The sequence below is a fragment of the Colletotrichum tamarilloi genome (genome assembly GCF_030869305.1).
Source record: "Colletotrichum tamarilloi strain Tom-12 chromosome Unknown Scaffold_44.1, whole genome shotgun sequence".
NCBI lineage: Eukaryota > Fungi > Ascomycota > Sordariomycetes > Glomerellales > Glomerellaceae > Colletotrichum > Colletotrichum tamarilloi.
Window position 1 is genome coordinate 25,683 of NW_026849427.1, and position 24,466 is coordinate 50,148.

Below are 24,466 nucleotides of genomic sequence, written 5' to 3' on the forward strand. Positions count from 1 at the left end.
TGCCTAGAAATCTCACCAACGGTCATAGTCTCCAATGTCTTCCTCGTGATACCTCTCCTCGACTCGCGTGAACCCAACTTTCGGCCCATCAAAAGGCCACGGCTCACCTTCACCAGTCGCAAACAACGCAAAAGATGCTCCAGTGAACACGTAATACCCCGTTGGCGCGAAAGCCTGCCACCTCGAATCAATTTCTGCGACGTACGTCGGCTCGCCATCGCCAATGCTATAGCCCAGGTGGTATGTCAATGGTTCAGCCCGGATATCAAGTCTCAGCCCGCTCTTGAGCAGAGACGATGAGTTGAGGGGTCGTTGCCAGTACTATCATTCACGTCCAGTCAGCAAACCGTCGTCGATGAACTTCGCAGAGTTGAGAGCCAGAAAGGGGAAGCCCAAGGGGTTGGAAAGAACTCACATCCACAGTGCCATTCCTCCTAACCTCGGTATACAAACATATACCCCCAATCCCACCATCGCACCCCTTGACACCGATATCCTGGTGCTGGACCTCACTCAAGTAACTCGACACCCCAACTCTCATCCTCTGCCCCAACACGCCCTCAAACCCAAGCAGCTCCGCAGAAAACGTCATGTTCAACGACATCTGTTTCCGCAGCACCGCCGCGGGATGATCCCGATCACTCAAGCCAAAGACGTTAGGCTTGAAGACTAAATGCCCGTTATCAACATCATACGACTTGACGTACGGCGTTCGGAGCTGGTACCACGAGGGATCAAGCTCCCTTCTGGAGAAGTCGTCTACCCAGGGGGCTGGGGTCTTTTTGATTCCTATCTTGGGCCCGATCTCTTCGCTGAGAATAATGGGCTTCCCGTTGTTGATGCTGGGCCAGTCGTTTTCCCATGTCACTTGCGCCAGAAAGGTCTCACGGCCTATACCCGTCAAGTTAACACTCCCGTCTGCTGGTCCATCAGAAGACAACTGTCAATAACACATACCGAGTGGCGAGCTGCCATTCACATTCCGCCTCGCAATGAAGGAAGCATACCACTCCCCATCAGCAGTCTCTACAAACGTTGCATGCCCCGTCGACTGCACGGTCAAGTTCTTGGCCCCCCATTGTCCGTTATACATGAGGGGATTATGCGGACAAGCCTCAAACGGTCCAGAGGGCGACTTACTCCGAGCAATCGAGGTTCGATGCAACTCATCAGTGCCGCCTACCCTTTACGTCAGTTCCACTCTCACACACAATCACACGCAAAGCAGCATCACAAAACCATCACAGACTCACCCTCCGCAATGACCAAATAATACCACCCACCCCTTGAAAACATCTTTGGCCCCTCAGGCCTAGCCGTCGCATTCCTCTCCAACGTCCCATTCCAAAGACTCTTGTACTCTCCAACGCACGCTCCGCTCGAAAGCTCGACCTCGCACTGCGCAATCCCCCAAAGCCTCTCTTGATTATTGTTCGGCGCCATCAGGTTCAAATACGTCCTCCCCGTCGACGAGTCATGGAAGAGCTCTGGGTCGATGCCCCATGGCTCCGCCCAGACGGGGTCAGACCAGGTTACGAGGTCCGGGGAGGAGATGAACCACACCCGCGGCCAGACGCGGGCCACGGGGTCGTAGGTCCAGCGCGTCATGCCCGAGAGCCAGAATTTGTTGTGGAAGTGGGCTAGGCTTGGTGCCCAGGCGCCTGCGATGGGATGTTAGTGAGATGATTCCAGATGGCGATTCACCTACTACGCGGGCTCGCGGGGAGGATTTGAGGGCATGGTACCAGCTCCGGTTGGGACGCCGTAGAGTTGCAGCTGCTCCGGCCTCGTCAAGGCGTGCGAAATCAGCGTCCAATTCGACAGATCCTTGCCTATTCATACCGTTGTCAACATGGCACATATGGCACTCTAAAGGCACGGATGGGTATCGTTGATCTTACTGTGGTATATCGGCATCCCAGGCCAGTACTCGAACGACGACGTGGCAATATAATAATCATCCCTCACCCGAAGAATTGCAGGATCAGGGTTAAAGCCCGAGATGATGGGGTTCCAAATCGCCCATGCTGGTGTGAGCAAAAGGCACGGCGCGAATAGCACACGCATAGCAACGAGCATCTTCATGGTCTGCTTTCTACCCCTAGTCGAGATTCTGATCAAACTTTGAGCCGTTCATATGCCGCTCGATTGTATTCATTGCAGTGCAGATGAGGCTATATCAAGGCGTTCATCTGAAGTTGATCGGCATGTGTTGGCGGAGCCGGCGTATTGCCCGGAGCAAGCCCCCGAGCACCGGCCACCTGGCGGAGGATGAACCCGGCATTTCCGCCGAACATCACGCTGTACTTCTCGCAGAAGAATCAATAATCGCAAGTCCGAATTGCACTTGGTTTTAAGGCTCAGCCAATTCTCACGTTGCGTATCACTTGGACTTCTTGTCAGATGCTGATGTTGATGAATTTGATTGCTCCCAATTCTCTTACTATGGTATATCAGACTCCGACCTTTGCACTACCACCCAACCCACCCTAGCCACAGCCTTGAAACGTTCCGGTATTCTTCAGACTCGAAATGACTGTGAACTAGCCCTTCCACCTGATCTTGCAGTCCTCCAGATGGTAGACGCCAGGCCCGCCACCAAAACGCAGACAAACTCATCCCAAAAACGAGGACCCCGCCCTATTAATGCTCCCTCCGAGAGCCTAACGTGGAAAAGGCTGAGCACCTAAGTGCCTCCGCCAGAGAGGAAAGAATGAAGAAAAATAAGAAATATACAATAGGAACCCAGTAGTCGTAGAGTTCGACATTTGGGGGTAATTGAAATAAAGCGAAATCAATGGCAAGAATACAAAAACGTTCTCATAGATTCGTGACGTCCATTTTCTCTCTTTTTTTAAACCCCGCCATCCATTTTAATGATACTGAGAGATGATAAGAGATGATGAAGAGATTCGTGGCGATTGTGTTGCGAGTGTTTAAATCATGCCGCCGGGCATGTTTCCGTTGTTCAAGCCCCCTGTCATAGCCATAGGCGCAGGCATATTGGGAGGGCTGTTGCCCCGGGTCAGTCGGGCACGCATGTTCATGCCATTGGCTTCGCTGATGGTCTTTCGGAGGCGGCGCCGCTGGGAACCAGGGCCGTCCTCTTCGTCGCTCACAGAGAACGCGCTGTGGCTGTCGCCACCGTGCTCACTGGGAATCGGTGGAGGAGAGAAGGGCAGGTGAGGGGAACTTGCGCCCATGTCTTCATCTCCTCGGCGGCCCATCATCGAACCGATCATGTTGCGACGCTTCGGGTTGATCGGAGGCAGAGGCGGAGCGTTGATATTGGCGTGCACGCTGCCGTGAAGATTTGGCGTCGAGGCGGCAGCACCGAGGATGCTGCCAGATCGCGAACGAGAACCGCTTCTGGACCGGGACTCTGAGGTCTCAGGAAGAGCCACAGTTGGGACGCGAGAGGTTGAAGAGACAAAGGTTGGCTCAGAAATATCCTTCTTCCTGACCACTCTCTTCATCGACTCGTCGAGGCGGTTGGCAGGTGCAGCCTCCATGTTGGGCGACGGCACAGGAGGTGCGGAAGGTCGGCGGGAGGGGACAAAAGCCGGTGAAGACTGGCTGACGGGAATGGACGGCGACGGGATGGGAGCCATTGGGGAAATGGGCGAAGGCTGGCCGGATTCAGGCCCCCGTCGGCGGTACTGAACTGCCAGGTTGCCCTGGGATGCAGACCGATCGAGAGACTTTCCTTGACCCGCTCCGGCTGGGTACGGCTGAGGAGGCATAATCGGAGACCGACGAATGTTGGTGCCCGGGAGGCCTGGCGAGTTCAGCATTTGAGGTCTAGCCGGAGGAGGTACCATGCCGCGCTGCTCTTCGTGGGGCGATGAGATGGTGCCGGTACGCAAGCGTGCTGGGCGATGAGGCCGGTCTCCGCTGCTAGCTTCAGAGCCGCTGCGGTCACGCTCAGTCCGTTCAGTCCGAGAAGGAGGGCGAGAGGGCGCGCGGCCAGAGCCGTTGTTAGGTTGCGGCTCCTCACTGGGTGCCCGCTGCTGGTGGGTGACAGGAGGCGGCCGGCGCTCGCGAGATGGCGATCGCGGACCGGGGGTGCGCTCGCGACTAGGTGCGGTCCTAGACGCAGGCGGGCCAACTATCGGAACCGATGCGGAGCCAGGCATTTGACCAGGATTGATAGGGACACTTGACGGGCTCTTCTGAGCCTCCATCAGTCGTCGCCTAGCTTGTCTGAATGCCTGGAGTCCAGCGTGCATGGAGTCGTCCTCCTTGTCCTTCTCCGGCTCGTGCGTGGGAAGGACTGGCGCTGTCTCAGCTCTGGGGAACGCTGGCTTCTCGCGCTCTTCCTGGACAGGCGACTGGGCTTCCTTCTCCTCGAAGCTTGACTTGTTTGGGCTAGGAGCACTGCTGATGGTTGACGTCGCAAGGCCAAGCATCTTGATGGCCTTTGAGTGCTGGCTATCGACGCGGTTCTCACGGTTGCGATCAATCAAAGAACCACGGCTCGTCTTTTGTCTCAAGATGCCCAATGGGTTCGGACGGGGCAACGATGGCTCTCTTGTACGATCGACGGGGTGAGGTGAGAGGGACCTGCTGTCACGATCTGACTCCACGTAGGAAGTCAGTCTCTCACGAACTCGGCGCGCGCGGTCAGCGAGTTGGTTGGCAAACTCGTCGTGTTCCTTCTCCATCTCGGTGCTTGACCCTGTGTTGCGCTCTGAGGTTGGCTGGTTCTCTGATGGGAGCGTTTGATGAGGCTGCGAGGTGGGCTCAGGAACTGCCGGTTCCTTCTGATCGTTGAACGTCGGGTTTGCCCAGTCTGGCGACTGCACTTCCCAGGGGTTGGCCATCACTCCCATATCCGCCATAGACTTGGGATCATATGGATCAAGAGGAAACCTAGAAGCAAAGTTGGACGTCTGCGGCGCTGAGCCATAGATGGATGAAGTAGCGCTGTCGGTTCGCAGGTGCTGGCGGACCATTCCGCTGAGGCCGGCGGACGAGGGGAGCGTCGGAGAGTCTTGAGGCGAGCTGGTCGTCTCGGCGGATACGGCAGTGAAAGGTTGATCGGACACGGGCGACGGCTCAATCGACGCGCCGGTGCTCAATGAGAGCGGTGTTGGCACGGCAAAGTCCCTGAGTGCGGGATGATCGCGATCAGCAGGGCGTCTTGTGGCGCCATGGAACGCAGCGGCTGGGTTTGTGGCGTCATCTTGGGGAGAAAGTGAATCGTCGTAAAAGCTCAGCCCAGCTTCCTCTTCCTTTACTGTCGGCTCTGTACGAATTATCTGTTCGGGTTTCTCAACCGGCAGCCTCTGAGCCGACGAGGATGAACGGGATCGACCGGTAGTTTGTGATGCGTTAGACTCTGTGCGGAGCCTGTTGGTCGGCGTCTCTCGGCCTTGTTGGAGTTGGAGCTGCCTTTGAGCATATCTAGACTCGTCGTAGGAGTGAAGAGGCTTTTGGAACAGCCCCATAGCAGTGGCCTTGCCCCGGTCACTGGGGAGAACAGAACTCTCCTCTCCTTCGCTGATGGGCGGGCTCAAAGGAGGTGCACCTCCAAAGGAAGACTTGGGTTCAGAGTTTGTGGACACGTTGATGCCCAAATCCATGGGGACAATTGGCGATCCCATGGTCGGGGGACTGGCGGATCGCAGGTTCGGAGCGCTTCCCTTGGCCAAGATCCTCCTCTCATTGCCAAAACGATCGCTGAAGAGGCTGCTTGTGGGTGAAGGTCCGTTTTGGAGGTCGGGGGTCCTGCTGCCTAGAGTTCGCTGCCGAGAAAGGGTGTCCATTCGCGATAGAGCCGAAGATTGTTGCTCCTGGAGATCATGGTTGAGTCCTGTCTCGTAAAGACGTCGTGCTCGGGTAACGCTCCGGTCAAGGTTGGGCGTGCCTGATGCCGAACTTGGTGCCGTCGGGTTCGACTGCCAATCCTTTGCTGCTGACGTTGGTTGGGACATGACAGAGGTGGCGGCCGTGGAATTGCGGCCTAGTGACGGTGTTGATGATGTGGTTGAGTTGGTTTCTCTCTTGCGGTCGTAGCCCAGCGGTGGAGGTGATTCCGCGCGAGGGAGATCGATACTCGAGGGCTTCTGGTCCTGTTCGTCGTCAAATGGTTGCTTAAACTTCTCCGTTTGCCTCCATTTCTGGAAGGCTGACTTTGCAACATCGTCATCATAGAGAACGCGTCCACTCATGCCACCGCCGTCGAGGTTCTTGGTGGAAACAGCACCAGAACCAAGCTTGTACACTTTTTGGCGTCCACCAAAAAGGTTGTTGCCTTCTCCCGGCTTGGCTCGGTCCATGACACTTCCCGAGATGGAGTTACCATCAGCAGAGTGGTAAGAATCCATCCGGTTAAATGGCACTTCTTTTCTGATTGACTCGACCTCGGCGATGTCCGACAGTCCGTTGGGACCAGGCCCAAAGCCAAAGTCCAACATCCTCGACTGGCGCTTCGGAAACAGAACGCTGTCGTCGCTGGCCTTGCCGATTTTCGTGTTCGGGTCGTCTTGTTCTCTCAGCATAGAGAACCGTGCAGAAAGCCCAGTCATGAGAAGACTCGTGCGGAAGTCATCGCTGTGGGGCAAGGCATTCTCGAGATCCAGTTCCTTCTTAGGCTCTTCTTCTTGTGATTTCTTTCCCTTGCCAAATAAACGGAATGGTGCGGGAGACTCTGATTCGTGGGAGGCCCGAGGCGTAGAAGAGGCGGCATCATCCTTCGCCCTCTTCTTGGTGCGAAATCTGTTCATTGTGTATTATCGTGTTCTGCCTCGTCGGCAGAGGAGCTGTGTCCGTAGGGTCGACAAGCAGTTCCTTTTTTTTCTTCTTCTCAAAGCGATTTTATCAAGCCTAAGCGTCGGTGCTCTTCATTAAGCGGCGTCCATTAATGGTGGTTGGGATGGTAGATCGAAAAGTTGGGACGAAGAGCGAAAGTTTGTTTGAAACGGGCAATGTTCGCTCGGGACGATTGGCCAAGAGTGCGTCTGAAGTCGAGATGCGGGATGGCTAGACACAAATAGCAGAATCGTCAGCATAGATTTGACAGGAACCCTTGGACACACGACCACGTTCCGGTCTCAGCTCTAGACGGCTTCTTCAGCCTTTGGGGGCGGCCAAGCAGCAATTGAGTTCAGTAAGGCGTCGGAGACGCTTAAAGCTGTGCTTGAGCCTCGTCGCAGCTGGGACCTTGGGATGAAAGCGTCTGCTGGGGTTTCTGGAAGAAAATGCAACAAATATCAAAGACGGGGCGGGTACGTGGGCGGCGGGCCATGGGAAAGATGGAGAGAGCAAATATGTCGAGCAAGAAACGTACCTGGATCAGAGATGTCGCTGTGTCGGGAGTGTTTCAGCAAGATGGAGTTTGTGTCCAGGCTGTCAACGTCGCATGTAGACCTTTTTTCTTTGCTCCTGGAGACCCAAAGCAGCGTCGATCCTCCTTCCTTCAAGCGTCTCAGCGAGAAAGAAAGTTGCTGGCGAAGATGAGATGTGCTTGGACGACAAAATCCAAAGCGTCAAGTCGAGAAGGAGGAATGGTGTGCTGTGTACACCAGATCAGACTCCTCTGTTTCCTCCAAGCCCAGGGTCGTACACAGATTCCAATGGTGTCCTGCGCAATAGGCTGGCGGCAGCGAGAGATGCGTCGAAATTAGTCTGGTGACTGTACGAGGTGTAGGAACCAGGCCTAACGTGTTGGCAGTAGCGAACGAGGTGGATAAATTTCGTGGGGAGACGAGGTGGAATATGGCTGAATCGCGGTTTGCTGATAAGAAAGGGAGAAATCCCGTCGGGGGTAATTCGACAATCCCGGTCGAGTGATCTTGTTCGGGTGGTCCAAAGGTTGCAGAGATACTGGATCTCGCAATGCCGTTCGAATTTATTTTTTTAGGCGAGGTCAACCAGACAGGGCGGCGAGCAGCGTCGATATTGTCGTATTGGAAGACTCGAAATCGAGAAGACGGCGGAAAGGAAGAGGCGCACGAGACAGAGAGAGAGCGAGTGTGTGTGTGTGAGAGAGAGTAAGGTATGTTGTGTGTGTCGAGAAAAGAAGGACTCGGGTGGGAACGTGGGAACCTCTCTTGGGAAACCTTTTTTTTTCTCCTTCCGTCACCTGGGTTTTCTTCCTGGCAGGCAAACAAAAGGGAAACCAGAAGAAGAAGAGAAAGAAAAGCAACGAGTGACTTGGGTTCAGTTTAGTGTACTAGTAGAGACGCTGATCGGATTCAGAGCTAGGCTCGTGGCTTGGTGGAGAGGGAAAAGTAGAGGGCAGCAAGAGAAGGGGGGGAGAATGAAGGTAGGCGAGGAGCAAGGAAGGCCGATGGAAGCCAAAGTAAACGACTGGAGACGATTTGTCTTGGGGTGAGGGCGAGGATTGGATTGGATTGCGAGTGACGGGAGAGAAAGGAGTGACCCAGGAGCCCAAAGGAGGGAAAAGAAGAATTGCGGACGCAGTGCAGGGACAGGGTGACAGGCACAAGAAATTGGAGAATCCGAGCCACGAACGGGGGGTGGTTTGTGGGTGTCACGGTGTGAGGGCGACAGGGGAGAGGAGGAGGAGATTCGTCGATGTGAGCATACGCAGTACTGTGTGAAGGAAGAGAGGTGTGAGGGTTGTGAACAGGACGAAGGTGTGCGAGGTTAGGGAGAACGGCGTGGACGGGGAGAGGCGGACTGGGATTGTGGCTGCACGACGGGACGGATGGTGATGGTCGAGGCAGGGGGTGGGGGAGCATGGGGGGTGAGAGAGGGGTGTGGGATGAATCATGAGATTGGGTTTATGAGTGTGGACTGTGAGTGTGGGAACCTGGGAATGGGAATGAGTGAGTGTGAGTGGTCACTCACTGATGAGAGTGAATCGACAGTGTGAGTATTACCTACACTAGGTGCCTTACTGAATGTGAGTGTGTGTGAGCATTACACTACCTCACTACATAGTGGATGTAAGTACGTGTGAGTATTGAAGTGAGGTGAGGCTAACATTAGGGCTCAAAATATCCTCACTCCAGGTCGGTCCACCGACAACCTCAGGTAGGATGAAAAGAGAATAAATTCCCAGTGCCCCCGCTCACTACTCTCATGGCCGTCCTAACAGGTAATGCGCTGGAACAGTCGTCATCTCATCGGCTCACCAGACAGGAGAGTCGACTAGGGACGGGGCTACGGGATGAGAGGGATGAGACTCATTCGAGAGGCACGATGGCGGCACTAAGAGAAAAGAGGAAGAGGAGGAGCGGGATTGGCCCCGGCTGGACACTCAAAAGAGGCCCCCTGAGGTTGTCAGTGGACCGACCTGGAGTGAGTGCCCTGGCACGACCTGGCTCAGTACCTCACCTACTTGTACGGAGTACGTACTTCCATTGGTAGTACAGTAGTATGGTTGAACGTGTTCCTGGCAGCCAGCTGCAAAATGCACGCCCGACTCCCCGTGCCCCTGGCATTTTGTTCCTGGCACTTGTCTGGCTTGGGTCTGGCCCCGGATGCGAAATGCAAGGGACCTGGCTAGCCATTGAACACTGCACGCTACGTCGCTACCTCACTGTGTGCAGACACTGCAGAGCGTAGCGCGGACAGAAGCTGGGTCACCCATTGGTGGGGCAGCAGACACAAGGAAAGCCGTTGACAAGTGAAGGGGTGTTGGCGTCTGTTAGGCTGCGTTGCGGAATTGTGGTGGTGTGCCGCGGCCGAGCACTAACAGCTTCACGGCCAGATCCTGTCGCCTTATGTCAGCTGAACCAGGGGTACGTACTATGCTTAACAGCCCGGGCAGTGATGGAGGGGTGGAAGACTCAAATGTCAAAATTGCAAGTGGGGTCGATTCTCGCTGCTTTCTCTTCTTTCCATCCTGCGCCTACTACGTAAGGTACCTTAGGTACCACACGGTACGTACGAACAATACATTACCTACGCAGTAGTACATAGGCACTCCGGACGCCAGGCACGCTGCACGCCGGCATGTTCCCCTCGGCTTATCTGCTACTCCTGGCCTTTTCAGCAGCCGCGGGTGATGAATTGCCGTCATTGCATCAATTGGTTGGCAGACACGAGGCAGGGGAAGTGTCTTGTTCAATGCATCAAGTGTTAATGAATGATTGGCGTCAATGGTACTGTGTAGATGTTCCTGCACGATCTGAAGCCAAAAAAGCAAGCGCCCTCAAACGCTTCACTCGTCCTCCTGATCACCTCCTTCCTACTTCCCTTACATAGTAGGTAAATACTGCTTGAGTTCCTCCGCTCTTTCCTTAGTCAGCTCGAGTAGCAAGGGATACGTACCTGCTCCTGCTCTTCCACCAGACGGCAGAACATGGGTGTGCCTGTGCCTGCCTGTGCCACCAACGGCAGGTGAAGCTGCAGATGTGCAGATGCGTTGATGCAGGTACTCGTGCGTACCATCCTGCCTTGCCTGCACCTGCCTCGGGTGCTTGGATGGGACGGAAAGTGCCCTGACTGGACTTGGAAGGAAGCAATTGTGAGAGTTCCTTCCATCTCAATCTGCCTACCTTGGAATCACCACTCCCACTCACGGGCAGATTCCTGAGTCTTCCATCCTCCTCCACACAACTTGACGAGATACCTTACCCCCCCCCCCCCTCTCGTCTTCGGTCCTCGACCCTCAATGTCTCGGTCTGCCAGTAAGGATTCATCATCAAAACAAACCATCAGTCTCATCGCCACGACGCCTTTGGACTAGAGGAGCGAAGAAGGAACATGGCCGCACGCCAGAGAACGCACATGACACCGCCCCAAATTCCATCCTCTTGATCGACGCCTCCTTCAATATCAACAACCCACAATAACCGCCATAGCCGCCTTGATTCCGCCCTTCTAGCAAGTAGGAGGAAGCATTTGCCCATTCTCAAAAGTCTTGTCAACCTCAAAAGGCACGGCTATGGCTGTCTTTGCACAAAGCCGTTACAGCTCGACAGTCTCGCGTACCTACCCCATCAAATCGCATCATCTCAATCACCAAAAGTCTACCGCCCTGGCTTACTACGGCATGAGCTTGCGCTTCCATCGAACCATACGCTGCCAGTCAGCGAAACATCTCTCGCATCGCCCGCAAGCTTTGATCAGCAACGCAGCCAAGAACCCTTCCGAGCCGTTGCCGTTTTCACCTGCGCGCTTGTCACCAAAGTCTGTTCTTGCCGATGCCCATCCGTTCCTCTTATAGCCCAAGACAACAAACGGACGAAACGCATGACCACGAGAGTCAAAGTCATCGTAGACATCGACAATTGAGCCGCCTAGATTCCTCCCAAAGTCATCCGCCCACCGCTCAAAGAGTCCCGGCCCGCTCTCGTGCCCTCCATCGCCTGGCCCCCGCATGCTTCCCGTCGTTTCGCCTCACCAAGTTCGCATACCTATCACATTCGCAAGTCGTTGCCACTTGCCACAACCTCTGTTCATCCACCGCGTACTTCTTGGTCCTCTGGCTCTGTCACTGTCTCTCTTGCTCTCGATTTGGTTTCGTTCGAAGTTGTTCAAGGAGTTGCCTACTCGTTTTTAATCGCCATCATCTCTTCCAAACGCCGAGCTGTACGCAGGCAAGGGGTGGCTCTAGCAGAAACGGGAGTCGGCTGCGTCCCGCACTTAAATACATGGCTAGGTACGCCCTGTCGCTCCATCACTCTACTTGTTGGCGCCGGGCTGTACTCAAGCTTCCAGGTCACGTCGGCAGCTCCAGCAGTCACCGTTGAACATAGACCAGCAAGCACACGGTTCAGCAGTTCCAAGACAGATGCTTTACTGTATGCTCCGTAGCCACCTACGGATGCGCCGTGCTGGTCGAGGGTCTTTAACCTTAAAAAGAAGCAATTGGTCCGACCTGCCCCAAGGCTTCTTGCCAGTCAACGCGCGCACATGCTTAGAGCTGCCTGCATTGATGCTTCCGCGCTGATCACTAGAAACCACTGGCCAGCCGGGCAAGCGTCAGATCCGTATCAGCCAGGCCTTTGGGTAAATGAACTGACAAATGACAGACTTCTCAACCATCTACGAGGGGCGTGTCGACCAAATTATCAAGAGACCAGGGGCGCACTAACAGGCCACAACTCTTCCAAATGTCTCACCACCCAACCAAATTATAGCGCCAACCGTTGCAAGCTCTTGTCCACTGCTCATAATGTCCGGCTCTAGAGCCAGTCAATGCAGTCTTGGATCCAAGAGCATGTGGAAAGCCACTGCCCAGGCTCGCCAAACCCAGGCAGTTCTTAGCTTTGCAGCTTCAAGAGCGGCAATCATAGTGTACGCAGGGCAAGGCGATGCCCAACCGCAGTTCACAACTTGACTTTCGGATCAAACGTATCGACTCCAAACTCACAACTACAATGTGGTTGCACAGCGCCTGAGAAACATAGCCAAGGACTTAATCTTATGCGCGACTCTTGTCTTCTGTTGGACCCCTTTTCTGGTGTCTCAACTCTCAACTAAATAACGGGGCGGATGCGGCCCTCACAATTTCGTCAACCGTCTATCGTGGTCTATTGGTTCAGCCTCAAATCGTCCCAGGGCCGCTATGGTGTCATTGCACCAAACACAATGAGACCAGTACCAGGAACCACAGCAGAAGGTCAGGTAGATACTCTGCTGCCCTCATCCTGCAGTTTGTTTCAAGAGCCTTGCACTCATACCTGGTGTCTGGCCAAGCCAAATTGGTGTTTGCTGATCGGCGCAAGATTCAATGAGATACAGGAACTGCGGTGGTATCTGCGCCATTGTCGTCAGTCTGCATCTCGCGTGCTGTGTTTGTAGATGCTGTGCCCTCGGCGCCGCCACTCAAGATCCGCTCAAGATCCGGTCAGCTGGTGTTCCCTCGACCAACCCCTATTTTTGACTCTTAACTTTTCAATCTACCAGCCGCACGACCTCGATGTCTGCTCACCTAGGCACTACCGAGCGATGTCAGCAGATGAAAAGATACGAGCAGTTACACAAACATCAGCTTCTGTTTTGCTTAGGCTCACGCGCAGCAACTATTTGTCGTCGCCTACGAGACTGGCGAAGGCCATGACAATCACTGATGTCCATTGTGGCACCCTGGTCTCCTCGAACGACAGCCTGGGCCAAGTGGCCGAGACGCTTTACCAGGGCAGCTTTGGCCCGCGCCCACTTTGCACATCACCCGTGCCGCCATGCAACCCCCGCGTTTCCGTCAGATTCGCGTTTCGGCTGTAATCCAATGCAGCACTTCTTGCATTCCAGCCCTCTCTCTCTTCAGCTCTCGAGACGTCCTGGGCAAACCTTCAGCTCGGCTGCAATTTGAGCGGGTTGCCTATCACCAGGCTTCCCCGTCCTTGCTGGCTTTGGGCCGTTTGGTTTCGAATCGAGCTCTGTTTCAACCTATTCATGTCTCGGGGCTGAAAGGAGGTTGATTCGACACATCAACGAGACTAACAACTGCATCCCCGTGGACCTGGTCTTTTGTGCGGTAGAAAGGAGGTGGCAATGCGTGCCTGGTCCGGTTTTGTTCTGGCTCGAACTACGGCCGACATCCCGGCTTATTGAGCCCGTCACGGCACAGCAACTGGGTGGTCTTGCGGAACAAACGGCTGTCGATTGCAATGGAGGTTCCGGCCCTACTAGCTACAGCCCATAACTGCCCTACGAATGCTTCGTACGGTCATCATTGGAGAGAAAGACATTCCGAGCTGCGCATGCTTCTTTTCCCCAAGGCGAGACGACCTTTACGCATGATCAGGAAACAAACAAGAATTCTCCCACTGGACACCACTAGTCATCTCGATTCATTGGCACTCAGTGCGCATTCAATGCTAGCCAACGAAGACACCTCGAAGCCTCTTGGTCCCACTGGATGAACATCTTCGCCCCACGAAAACGTTAGAATTGGCTCGAATTCACCTCATAGCATCTACTCAGTGCAGTACTCCGCAGTGTCTGACTTGGAAACACAACGACTTCACGATTCATGCAAAGCACACAATTTCGTTCACGGGGGTGTGTCTCGCTTCTTGCTGTTAGACGGACAGCGATCCCTTGACCTTCAGCCGTCAACTTTTCAAACTCCCCGCTAGCCAAGCAAACGGACGCCGTCAGAGGCAGACAGCGACAATCTTTTTTCCCCCACCCCCTTTCGAAATTTTGAAGAGGGGCTCCCGACACTTTCTCTCTTGGACCATCCCTGCGGACCTGGCCGCCAGCTTCCGCGGCCAATCAGCAAGCCGTGCCTGGCACTTTTACCTTTGCAGCGGCGATCGTAGCTCCTTGCCTTTGCTGGTTGGGTTAAATCTCGCCATCTGGACAGTGAGCTCAGCTGGCTTCGTCGATTGCCAGTTCGTTCTTGCGAAGCTTGAAGCAAAGTGCCGGTCATTCTTCGTGCTGCTGTGGACGAAGCGCGGCACGAATATTAAGCCTGCGAGCAGCTTGTGAAGACGTCGGAAGCCTCACCCATTCTCGAATCGGATCGGCGTCAGCTTCATACAGCATGATTATTCTGATGCTGGAAAAGAAACTATCTTGCACTGCAAGACGTACAGTGTCGGAAACTCCTGCACTGCTATGCCCTAGCGCGTCCTTGTGCCCGTACGGAGAACCAGATGTTGTCATCAGATCTCATTCATGGCAGATCCCGGCCAAGGCGATGCTTCACACTTGTATGGAAGTTGGAACGCCGGAGCTGCCGTTGCTGTCGGCGAGTCGATAACTGCTTATTCGTACAGAAACGGTTCAGCCCAACGGCCAGGAATACTTCGCGATATGAAGATGGGCAGACTCAGACTCTGTAAAGGTGCAATTTCTTAAGCGAGTCCACCCTGAATCCCAGCCGAGTGGTTGTCGGCTGTTCGGTCGGGAAAGCTACTGACCCAACGAGTGGGATCGCAGCCCTAGATTACCAACGGGTCCAACTCTTTGAGATTGAAGAAACAAATATACACTTTCTTGGCAGCACTCAGCGAGATTGATCCTTCAGAAACGATTCATCAAATCCAGAGGCGCTGCTTCAGAGGGGCTGCTTCTGCGGCAGCGCCTTGCGCAGGTCGCTTTGTCGGCGGCGGTGCAGCATGCTTGGTCGAGCCCTGCTAGACCAACACACGTCAGCCAAGTTGAGATGACCTGGACCATCGAGATTGAGCACGAATCGAATGTAATCAATGTTTGATGGGCATGTGGGTGCGAGATTCCTGCTGACGGAGCACTGAAAGCCTTGACGGCCAAGGGGAAATTCCCGCTACAAGAAACACAGATTCAGTTCCCCCGCCTGCTCCAAGGACTTTCCCGGTCCTGCAGCACGGCATGAACGCTGGCGGCCTGGGTTCGATATGGCCCGGTGCAGCCGCAGATTGAGGTTGTCGCATCTTGATTGACTGAAGAAAGAATGGAGTCATCAAAGATGTGCCGTGCGCCAGTTCGTCTGATAATGACGCTCCTACCAGCCGGGCCGTTCCCAGTCTTTAAGATTTACAATTGGTTTTTGACGGTCCAAAGCTTTTTTCTTACGGAGTACTTGTGTTTTTTCCTCTCCATTGTTAGCGCTAGAACGTGTCTCCAGGTCCACTCAACGGCATGTTGTTGGCAAGGCTGACCCGGAGCTGATCGCTGGGGAAGACGAGGGATATTCAAGAGATTGACAACCAAACGGAGCACCTACGGACGAGCAACGGGGGCCAACGTGGCATCGACTGATGACGGCACAGAAAATCCCGAGGGATGCGGTTGTAAAATGATGACCCACGATGTTGTTGAAAGGACACGGCTCACGCGGCGGCGTGATCGGACCGGAAGTTCAAGAATTTGACGGCCTCCATCCTGGCACAATCCAGGGCGAACGGACATTTATCACCCATCCATGATCCAGCACATGGCCTCCCGCTCATCACCGTGTGGATATAGAGGAGGCCAGCCAGACTGGCGAATACGCCGACAGATCGAAACTATCGGGGTCGAAGGTCCCTTGAATGCTAGCTACTTCATCGCCACGATCCAAACTCCAGGATGCGTTCGTCGATACTGAGAGTTGACCATGGTCGTTGCGAAGGAGGAAAGCTACGTCAGTCAATATGTGTAAAACGGTCTAAGATGAAAGACTCCCCACAGCCTGGACCAGTCGTGTGGCCGAAGACTTGTGCAGTCCCCGGGGCGAGAGTCACGATTCGTGTTACCACGAGAGGCAAGTGGTTTGGGATGGCTCAGTGATGGATCATCTCTGCAGCCGCACAGCGTTTCTAACATTACGCATCCGTACGGAATACGCCCACGTCCATTTCCCCCTTGCCGGCGCTAAGAAGCCGACGTTATCTCGCTTCCGCACCACGCTGGGCCGCCCCAATCTCCGCGATTTGCACCTCTCCCTCCAGTTTGGCCGTCACCCTGAGCTCCCCATCGGACGGTCATCGAAAGCCAGATGTCAGGGCTGAACCAAAGGGCTGCCCGCACACAAAAGCATGGCAACAATGGAGTCAAGGTTGCAAGAGAATTTTTTCCTTACGAGAGTCTGGACCCTCCATCACTGGGAAGCAGCTGGGAAGATTGGTTTCTACCATGGCAGAAGCCATGCGATGATTCCCGCTCCGTCACTCCGATGGCCGCAAGACTCCCACACTCCACGTGCCGCCCATCGAGTCGCCCAGTCCAGTCTCCCCATGCTTGTTATGCACCCCTGCTTGAGGAATGCAACCCGAGACGGCGGGTTTGGTCTGGAATTTGATCTACCTGGTCGCGGGGGACGTGCTACAGGTTACTACCGGCCGAAAGTGGTTGCATTACTGCGGCCCTGTCTTGGATCGCCATTCTTGTTCTCTGCGCTGCTTGTAACACCGCTTCTGAGTCCGGCTTGAGAGAGTCTTGCCAAAGGAGAGTGCGCCTGGGATAGCATGGCTTACAATTTGGAAGATTGTGCTGCACGAGCGAGTGCACTGCGTTCAAGTTCATTTGACTCCCATCTGCAAGGTTTCCGACTTTTCTCGCGCAAAATATCGCTCAACAGCGGGCCCGGACATGACGGTCACAAAGTTTGATGCCACTTGTTAGGCTCATGTTATTTTTTGTTTACAAATTTCCCCGAATGTGTCAAGTCGACGCGGTTCAAGGCGCGGTCCGCGTCTGTCGGCGGTGGAATTGGCGTTTGGCGGGGTAAGCCTCCGTCCGCTGGAGCCGCTAGTACGAATGCCATTACCAGTACACAGAGTATCCGTATGTAGGTATTACCACTCACACAGGCCGACCCTGTCGAACGGCGGAACATGAGAGATTGGGAATTCGGGAGGGGGCGTGCATTGCATGCCATGCCTCTTGAGGTGACGTTGAGAAGTCGAGACCAAGTTAAGAGATGGTATGAGCGGCCATAGTTACGGCTGATAAGCCCATCTTGGGGATAGTTCGTCCGTGAGTCGATCGAGTCCAAGGGAACGTAGTTAGCCGCAGGCGATGGCAAACACTCACCGGCTGGCCGGCGTGCTACGTCTAAACCTATCTAGAGTTTGGTATGTAGTCCACTGAACATCCGATGGGTGTGGTATGATCTGTTGGGACTCTTGTAGAGGGGAAATGCCAATGATTGGAAGCGACGATGGGGTCGCGCGTCGGCGACGCGGTGGTGTGAGGTGACATTGGATGGGCGGGCGAGGGCTCACGCCAGGTGGGACATCCAGGGTTCGATCGATGGCAAAGTGGTATTGTGCTATCTTGTCTCGACGTCCGGTGTAACGCTCTTGGTGCCAGTTGCGGAAGCGAGACATACTTCTGCCCGGCCCGGCGATTGATATGAGGCCAGCGCCGGCCGGACCCCCGGCTCCGGAGTCAGGGAATTGAGACGCCGGGCCACCAGACCATGGACCCGAAATGTATTCCGATCTCTAATGAACGGTTTGAATTACCAGCAAAGATCTGACCGTCTGTTTACACGGTCTGGGCGTTGAGTTCATTGTAGCAGTTGCTTTCGTCATGTTCAGTTCCATGTAAATTTAAACACGTTATTCAATGAAAAAATAAAATCGACATTTAGCACAACTCTAGAGTGAGTAGAAAACGCCATACAACCCCGACACATACTCACTCAACCCGATCCAAAACATCCTCCGTCCACCGCCAAAGCCGTCCAGCCAACTCCCCATCCGTCGCCACCTTATCCAGCTTATCATCCGCCAAGTGTCCGACGGGCATATAAAACCCGCCATTCACGAGATCCGTCTTCTTGGCCGCCGCCGCGGCCCAGACCTGGTTCCAGCAGCCCTGCTCCGGCGTCAGGACGGAGGACCCCATGATCGTTTGCGGGAGGTAGACGAAGAGGCGGTTGAGGCGGCTTTGGTTTGTTACCAGGCCTGTGTCGACGACGCCTGGGTGGATTGCGAGGGTTGTTATGGAGGGGTGGCGGCGGGCGAGTTCGCGGGTGAAGAGGATGTTTGCGAGTTTGCTTTGGCTGGTGAGAGGGGATGTTAGTTTGGGAGATTTCTTGGGTTACTTTTCGAGACCTTTGATGACTTTGAGGGCTAGGGGAAGTAAGGGGCAAGAGTGGGTGGATGGTGAAGAGGATGAGCAACGTACCCGTATCGAATCCATTGGCCCAGAACCGGCGGTCCATTTTGTGTTGTTCCAAGCGTCTCGAAGGAGATGCCGTCGCGCGGGTGGGCTTGGTACCCGACGGACGTGAGGTTGATGATGCGTACGTCAGCCGGGGCATCGTCGCCGCCGCCGCCGTCACTAGATGAAGATCCAGATCCCCCAGCGGTACGTAGTAGGACCGGTAGTAGCTCTCGAACAACCATGGCGTGGCCTAGGTGATTCGTAGCAAACTGGATCTCGTAGCCGTCGGCTGAGAGGCCGGGGGCGCCGGCCATGATGCCTGCGTTGTTGATTAGGATGTCGAGGCGGGTGTGAGTGAAGTGTTCCTTGATGGCGGCGCGGATTGAGGGGAGGGAGGTTTGGTCTAGGGGAACGAAGGTTAGGGGTGGAGGGGTTGGTGAAGAGGAGGAGGAAGCGGCGGCATCGATGAGGGCTTTGGCGGAGGCGTGGGAGCGGCCTGAGAAGTAGATGTGCGATGGGTTGTGAGCTAGGAGGGCGAGGATTGTGGATTTGCCTAGGCCTGCTGTTCCTATGTGGTTGTTAGTCCCATCGGTGCTGGTGATTGTTGTTGTTGGGCGAGGATTCGTGTGCTGTGGGTGTAGGCTTGTCTCATGACGGTGGGTGGATGGTGAGCAGGTGTTGGATGATGTATGTAATTTTGGAGGAGATGGGCTCTCTTTCTTGATGACATCAACAGCATCCTGAATGATCCTCATCTAGCACTTGAGAGAAAAGGGCGAATCTCAGGATGAATTGTGGCTGGAATACTCCTGGCAAGTTGACTTTGCGAAAGGGATATATCGCCAAGACCAGCGTGACGGGAAGGCAAGCGAATGGAGGAATATGTCGCGGCTAACATGAGATAAGGTAGAATGATGGGGATGAGGCGGCATAGAGCTCATGCGCGAGTCCGGAAAGCTCTTTGCGATATCAAGCTGGACATCAATACCGCAGGAGGTGAGATCATAGTCCTCGGCCTTAGCTATCCATCCCTCGATCTTGAGTCTCACACAGAGCGTATAGACCCAGGGAAGAGAGAGGAGACAGACGGAAGTTATAGGAAAATAGGCCTTGCTCTCTTCGAAAGCTACATATTGAGCATTGAAGGGACAGTTGGAAGAATGGGAACTCAACAGACTCACCGCCCGTGATAAAGATGACCTTCCCTTCGAGAGATGGGATATCCGGAGTTGGGTCATGCATGTCCTTTTCGTAGACAAAAAGGGCCACCATTGTTTCGAGGAAACCGAGTACCTTAGATGGTATGTTGGTCGTGTCGGCTGGATACTCGGTCACTAGATGTCGCGAGGACGTCGGGAGGGACCTATTCGTCGAGCGCTGCCGGTTGGGATCTCGCTCTTAATCCAGGTAAGGCGTGATTGCAATAGAATATGTAATCGTTCCAAGGGTAGGGTAAGCTCTTGACCTAGAGGTAGCAGCTGATGCGGTCTATCCGGCTGCCCAGATGTATTTTGGCAATTCGCGATATTGAGGATGTTAGTCCGAACTTAGACCAGAGACTTGACCACGATCGACTGTGTGACTTGGGGAGCATGGAAAGACAGGAGGGTATTCACTCATTTTATATCTATTCAATGAATTCTATGCACTTCCAAGCCTCGCTCGATATGCGCAGCGAACTGCACTGACGCTTTCTTGGATCCTGCGCATGCCTAGGCTACATCTGGTTGACGACCGTTCCATTCACCATGTTACGCCGTCGGCGATGTGTGTTCCCCCATTGAAACCTGACCTGAAGATCATAAATTTCCTGTTCCAAGTGCTGTGACTGGTCGGGGCAACGAAAAATAGTCGATAACAAGGCTAGGTTCCTGGGTAACGCTGGACGGATGAGGCTATCATGAGTGTAAGCCGTCTGCATAGTGGCTGGTCCAAAGCTAGGCTCATTGGGGCATGCGGGTCTGTAAGCAATTCGTGAGAAGACTATTCGTCGGGCGGGCTGGTCCGTTCTAGTGGTAAGACAGGACTGAACGACGAAGCTTGAGGAATGTGATGACGGAATGGAGCAAAGTGAATGATGATGCCGCCATGCCGGTTTGAGCGGTGGGGATGTAAGCCAGTGGCATTCGAAGAATTTCCGCTTTGGGGATGGCGGGCGGAGGTAGTCAGCCTTTCGGCATCATGCTTCTTTCACACATCAAGGCTTCGAGCTCGTGGTTATCGGCTAGCAAGCCGGCTCTTGCTTGGCGGCGCGCGCTCCCGAGGCAAAGAGTCAAAGACTGCGATAGCTCAGGCACAACAGAATCTACTTGAAGTGGTCTGGCGTCGAGAGTGACTCACTCCGATCACGTCTCACGACACAAGGTTCTCGGAGGGATAGATTGAGCAAAGGTAGCAAGCCAATTGGTACTCCAGCGCCACTAGTGACCAAATCTAGCAGGCAAGAAAAGTCCAGCTTAAGCATCGGCGACAACGTTAGACGTGAAGCTTGCTGTGTTGCTCCCGTGCCGTCTGATGGTCGGAGTACGGATGCCACGCGGAGGAAAACGGGTCTGATCCGAGGGATTCGCTTTCGGGGTCCGAAAAGAGATGGAAGGATTGGGAAGGGTCTTGGGAGACACATGAACGGCGTCAAAGATTACGCCGAGGCCGGGGGACCCTCCACATCACATGGCTCCGGGACTCTCTGATGGATCACGAAACAGAGGGAGACGGGGTGGAACGGGCTGGGATGACACGGGAATAAGAATTGCCGCGGTGAGTTTGCCGTTTGTGTTCTCTTCTACACTACCTGATGACTGATGCCCCACGGCTGCCTGCTCCCCCAAGTCTCCAGTCCATGCGAATCATGCGAGTTTACCGGGAGATGACCATCAGAGAGGAAGTCAAAATCAGCTTGGGCCCGTGCCGTGGCCCGTCCAGTTCCGTTTTATGGACGTTTTATGGGGTAGGTATCAACGGGTTGATTGTATGTATGGAGTAGTAGTTTGTTGCCGTTTGGAGCAAGAGGAACGAGGAAAATGAAGGGACTTGAAGCTGGCACACTGAACATGCTCTCGGCGGGGAGATGGGATTATAACGCAGGGAAACCCAGTCCCTCGGGTCCGCGCAATGTGAATTTCCCCTGTTTCACTTTGAGCAAACGGTTCTTTGGACGGAATGCACATGTCGGCCCATCCATCCAATGCAACGGCCAGCGGGGAGATGACAGATGTTTACGCGGAAAGCAGCTATCTATGGGGCCTGGAGTTTGGTGACGGGCGATGACTCTGAGAGTGAAGCAGGCTGCACATTCTCTTCCAGGAGGTTCCAATGATAATCACAAACAGCGTAGGTGGAATTGCTCCGGTGTGAGCTCCCGACCATATGCATGTTTCTGATCCAATCTATACAATTGGCTGGAAGCAGCAATGTCTTTGCCCGGGGCCATCTGAGCCGTGGAACCGCGAGACGAACTGCGCAATATTGGTCCGGGGTGACTGTGCATATTTTTGACATTTGACATTTGATATTTGTTTGCTCATTGCTAAGCATTGTATGGATGGATACATGATCTAATGACACAAGGCCAAGCTCCAAGTGACAAACAGTTATCTTGTGACTGGTCACTTTTCGGCTGCAACCAGCACTTGGGTGCGGCCGGTGACCGGTCTTTCTCCTCCACCTCCAGCTTCCAGCTTCCAAATACGACCAATACGGACGAGTAGTCTACAGGTAACTTGACTGATTCCGGATCCAGTTCCGAAGGTGAGAAAAATGAAGGCAGCACTGCATTGCGAGTACGGATCTCTGTTTCCTCTATTGTCTTTCCACGGAGCCCGCGGTGTGAAGAGGGATGAGTGAGGCCAGATCCGAATGGTGCAATATGGTTGGGATTACATTGCACAAGAACACACTGAAGAGGTGCCGTCACCCGAAGCAAAGCCTCGCTGAGTGTGAATGCCAACCACGTCGGAAACTCTGGGGTTTGGGTTGCGTCGAGTGGTTGGTGTTGTCTTTGGTGATGATGGATGGCAGTGTACGCTGCACCAGACAATAGCTCAAACCACAAACCAAGACCAAGCCACCTCTTGGGTTTCCTCCTTTGGTTTCCTCTGCCTCTTGGCCTGGCTCGGGGGTTGTTCCTTGACCTCTTCTAGGCGCTAACGCAACGGTGGTGCAGTGCAGTCAGGCCCGTTCCCTTTGCTCCGTTCAGGGTCTCATGGTGTAGGCCCTCCCCGGTCCCCTCATCATGCTCCCCCACGTCGGGCCGGTAATCAAAATCGAACTTGGTCTGGAACTCCTGTCAGCCGATGTTGCCATGCAAGGCCAGAGTCTCTTTTTTGGCTGTGTTGCCTGCCTGCGCGGTCGGATATTCTCCGCTTGGGGAGTATTCCTTGCGAGACCGAAGAAGAGTTGCAGCAATTCCGTAATATGATGAGTAAAGGAAAAGCAAAAAAAAGAGAAGGAAATAAAAGGTTGTGTAGTGTTGTATTTGTGACTGTTGCAATTGGACTAACCTTTGCATGCCAATGTGGATTTTTCGATCCAACTTCCACACACCGTTTGATACCCCGGCCCAAATGTTCTCCAATCGGTAGCCCCTTGAAAATGAAATCGCGGATAATCCGTCCTTGATTGCGTTGGCGCCGTCTCATCTTAGGTGGTTTGTACTCTTTTTCTCCGTGGGATCCCACTGGGGCCGATTGCCGAATTCGAATGCAACCCTTCATCAGGAACCCAGAGATTGACAACGGGCCTGGTAACGGGGCTCCGTTCGATCATCGATCAAGATGCCAAGTGTGGGAAGATGAAAAAAAAAAAACAGTAGTGGGATGATGGGCCCGGCGAGCCTGGCGTTCGAAGGGGGGGAGGAGGGTTGCAGCTGGAGTGGTAACGAAGCGGATGGCCGCGTAACGCGTCCCTTTATCCGCGTCACCTCATCTCGATTGTATTGCTGTCTTTCTCAGGGACTCTTCTCTCTCGTTCCCATGATTCCCGAAATTCCCGTCCCGCTGCCCTTGCGGCGTACCCTTCTCGGGGGTTGCTCATTCCCACCTGCGACGACCTGACCGTCAGCGTTGCCGGCCGGCCCACCCGGGCGGGGGATAGAGAAGTAAGGCGGTGCGGTGCGGGCGGGCGGAGCGAACGACTTGGACGGGCTTGATTCATCTGCGGCTCATCTGCGGCCATTGACGAACCGAACGCATCCCCCCCCCCCCCCTCTTGCTTGCTTGCGTGGTGGGTAGTGGATGCGCGGATATACGGGATAAGGGGGGTTGAGAGCCAGTAAGCCAAGCAGAAACGTGAGAAGCACGATGCTTTTTTGGCGTGATTGAGTGATTGATCGCTCGATGGAGATAAGGTGAGATGGGTGGAGGAGCCAGTGTGTGGGTGAGATGGATGATTGCCCTGGAAAGTTGGATGGGATGGGGTGGTCTAGGATGGCCCAGACTTGCAGATCTCTGAGAAGAGTGGCAAGGGGAGAGGGGTGGTGACTGGTCGAGGTAGGGTGGAGGATGGATCGCTGAAGGATTCGTCCCGGGGCGGTCGGGCGGGAATTGGAGGATGGAAGGGAGGGTAGAGGTAGGGTAGGGGGGTTGTTGGAGCAGACAAGGAGTCTAGTTTCTGAGAAGACAGTCTTGCTCTTTGAGATGTCTGGAGCCTGGAGGGAGGGGGGATATGTGAATATTGAAAAGACATAGAGTAAAATGGAGAGAACCAGAAGCAGAGAGAACACACGGGATGATCCCTCTCGAACCGGTTCAGAAAGCTGTCAAATCCCGGCAGGCGGCAGGACGCAGGACCTCAAATGTGTGTGAAGTCGAGAAACGGATCGGGGGGTCATAGTGACAGGACAGAGCTTGAGTCGAGAATGAGCCCATAAGTTCCGTCCCATAAACCCACGGTCCACACAAAAAGAAGAGTCCAGTCAAGTCCAGTCCAGTCCAGCCGGGAGCCCGGGCCTCAAAAATCAAGGCACAACGAGGCACTGGGAAAGCTCATTACTCAAATGAGGTAGAAGGGGAGAAAGAAAGTA

The 24,466-nt window shown here is 54.3% G+C and overlaps 8 protein-coding genes across 8 annotated transcripts; 2 read left to right on the forward strand and 6 right to left on the reverse strand.

Annotated features, from left to right (window-relative positions):
* Positions 1-12: 12 nt before the first annotated feature.
* CTAM01_10056 (xylan 1,4-beta-xylosidase) lies at positions 13-2,085 on the reverse strand (the record flags this gene model as incomplete). Its single annotated transcript, XM_060526072.1, has 6 exons — positions 13-321; positions 416-891; positions 958-1,179; positions 1,254-1,661; positions 1,746-1,832; positions 1,902-2,085. The coding sequence occupies 6 exons, from the start codon at positions 2,083-2,085 to the stop codon at positions 13-15; spliced, it is 1,686 nt and encodes a 561-aa protein (XP_060379207.1).
* An 851-nt stretch (positions 2,086-2,936) lies between these two features.
* Positions 2,937-6,728, reverse strand: CTAM01_10057 (uncharacterized protein; the record flags this gene model as incomplete). The annotated part of the gene is made up of 1 exon (XM_060526073.1): positions 2,937-6,728. One exon carries the CDS (start codon positions 6,726-6,728, stop codon positions 2,937-2,939), a length of 3,792 nt encoding a protein of 1,263 aa, XP_060379208.1.
* A 1,476-nt stretch (positions 6,729-8,204) lies between these two features.
* CTAM01_10058 (uncharacterized protein) lies at positions 8,205-8,708 on the reverse strand (the record flags this gene model as incomplete). Its single annotated transcript, XM_060526074.1, has 1 exon — positions 8,205-8,708. The coding sequence occupies one exon, from the start codon at positions 8,706-8,708 to the stop codon at positions 8,205-8,207; it is 504 nt and encodes a 167-aa protein (XP_060379209.1).
* A 911-nt stretch (positions 8,709-9,619) lies between these two features.
* Positions 9,620-10,278, reverse strand: CTAM01_10059 (uncharacterized protein; the record flags this gene model as incomplete). Its single annotated transcript, XM_060526075.1, has 2 exons — positions 9,620-9,823; positions 10,246-10,278. 2 exons carry the CDS (start codon positions 10,276-10,278, stop codon positions 9,620-9,622), a joined length of 237 nt encoding a protein of 78 aa, XP_060379210.1.
* An 842-nt stretch (positions 10,279-11,120) lies between these two features.
* Positions 11,121-11,669, forward strand: CTAM01_10060 (uncharacterized protein; the record flags this gene model as incomplete). The annotated part of the gene is made up of 1 exon (XM_060526076.1): positions 11,121-11,669. One exon carries the CDS (start codon positions 11,121-11,123, stop codon positions 11,667-11,669), a length of 549 nt encoding a protein of 182 aa, XP_060379211.1.
* Positions 11,670-12,414: 745 nt separating this feature from the next.
* CTAM01_10061 (uncharacterized protein) lies at positions 12,415-12,723 on the forward strand (the record flags this gene model as incomplete). Its single annotated transcript, XM_060526077.1, has 1 exon — positions 12,415-12,723. The coding sequence occupies one exon, from the start codon at positions 12,415-12,417 to the stop codon at positions 12,721-12,723; it is 309 nt and encodes a 102-aa protein (XP_060379212.1).
* Positions 12,724-17,976: 5,253 nt separating this feature from the next.
* Positions 17,977-19,202, reverse strand: CTAM01_10062 (short-chain dehydrogenase/reductase family Oxidoreductase; the record flags this gene model as incomplete). The annotated part of the gene is made up of 2 exons (XM_060526078.1): positions 17,977-18,343; positions 18,469-19,202. 2 exons carry the CDS (start codon positions 19,200-19,202, stop codon positions 17,977-17,979), a joined length of 1,101 nt encoding a protein of 366 aa, XP_060379213.1.
* Positions 19,203-23,865: 4,663 nt separating this feature from the next.
* On the reverse strand, positions 23,866-24,129 carry CTAM01_10063 (uncharacterized protein; the record flags this gene model as incomplete). Its single annotated transcript, XM_060526079.1, has 1 exon — positions 23,866-24,129. The coding sequence occupies one exon, from the start codon at positions 24,127-24,129 to the stop codon at positions 23,866-23,868; it is 264 nt and encodes an 87-aa protein (XP_060379214.1).
* Between the last annotated feature and the right edge of the window lie 337 nt (positions 24,130-24,466).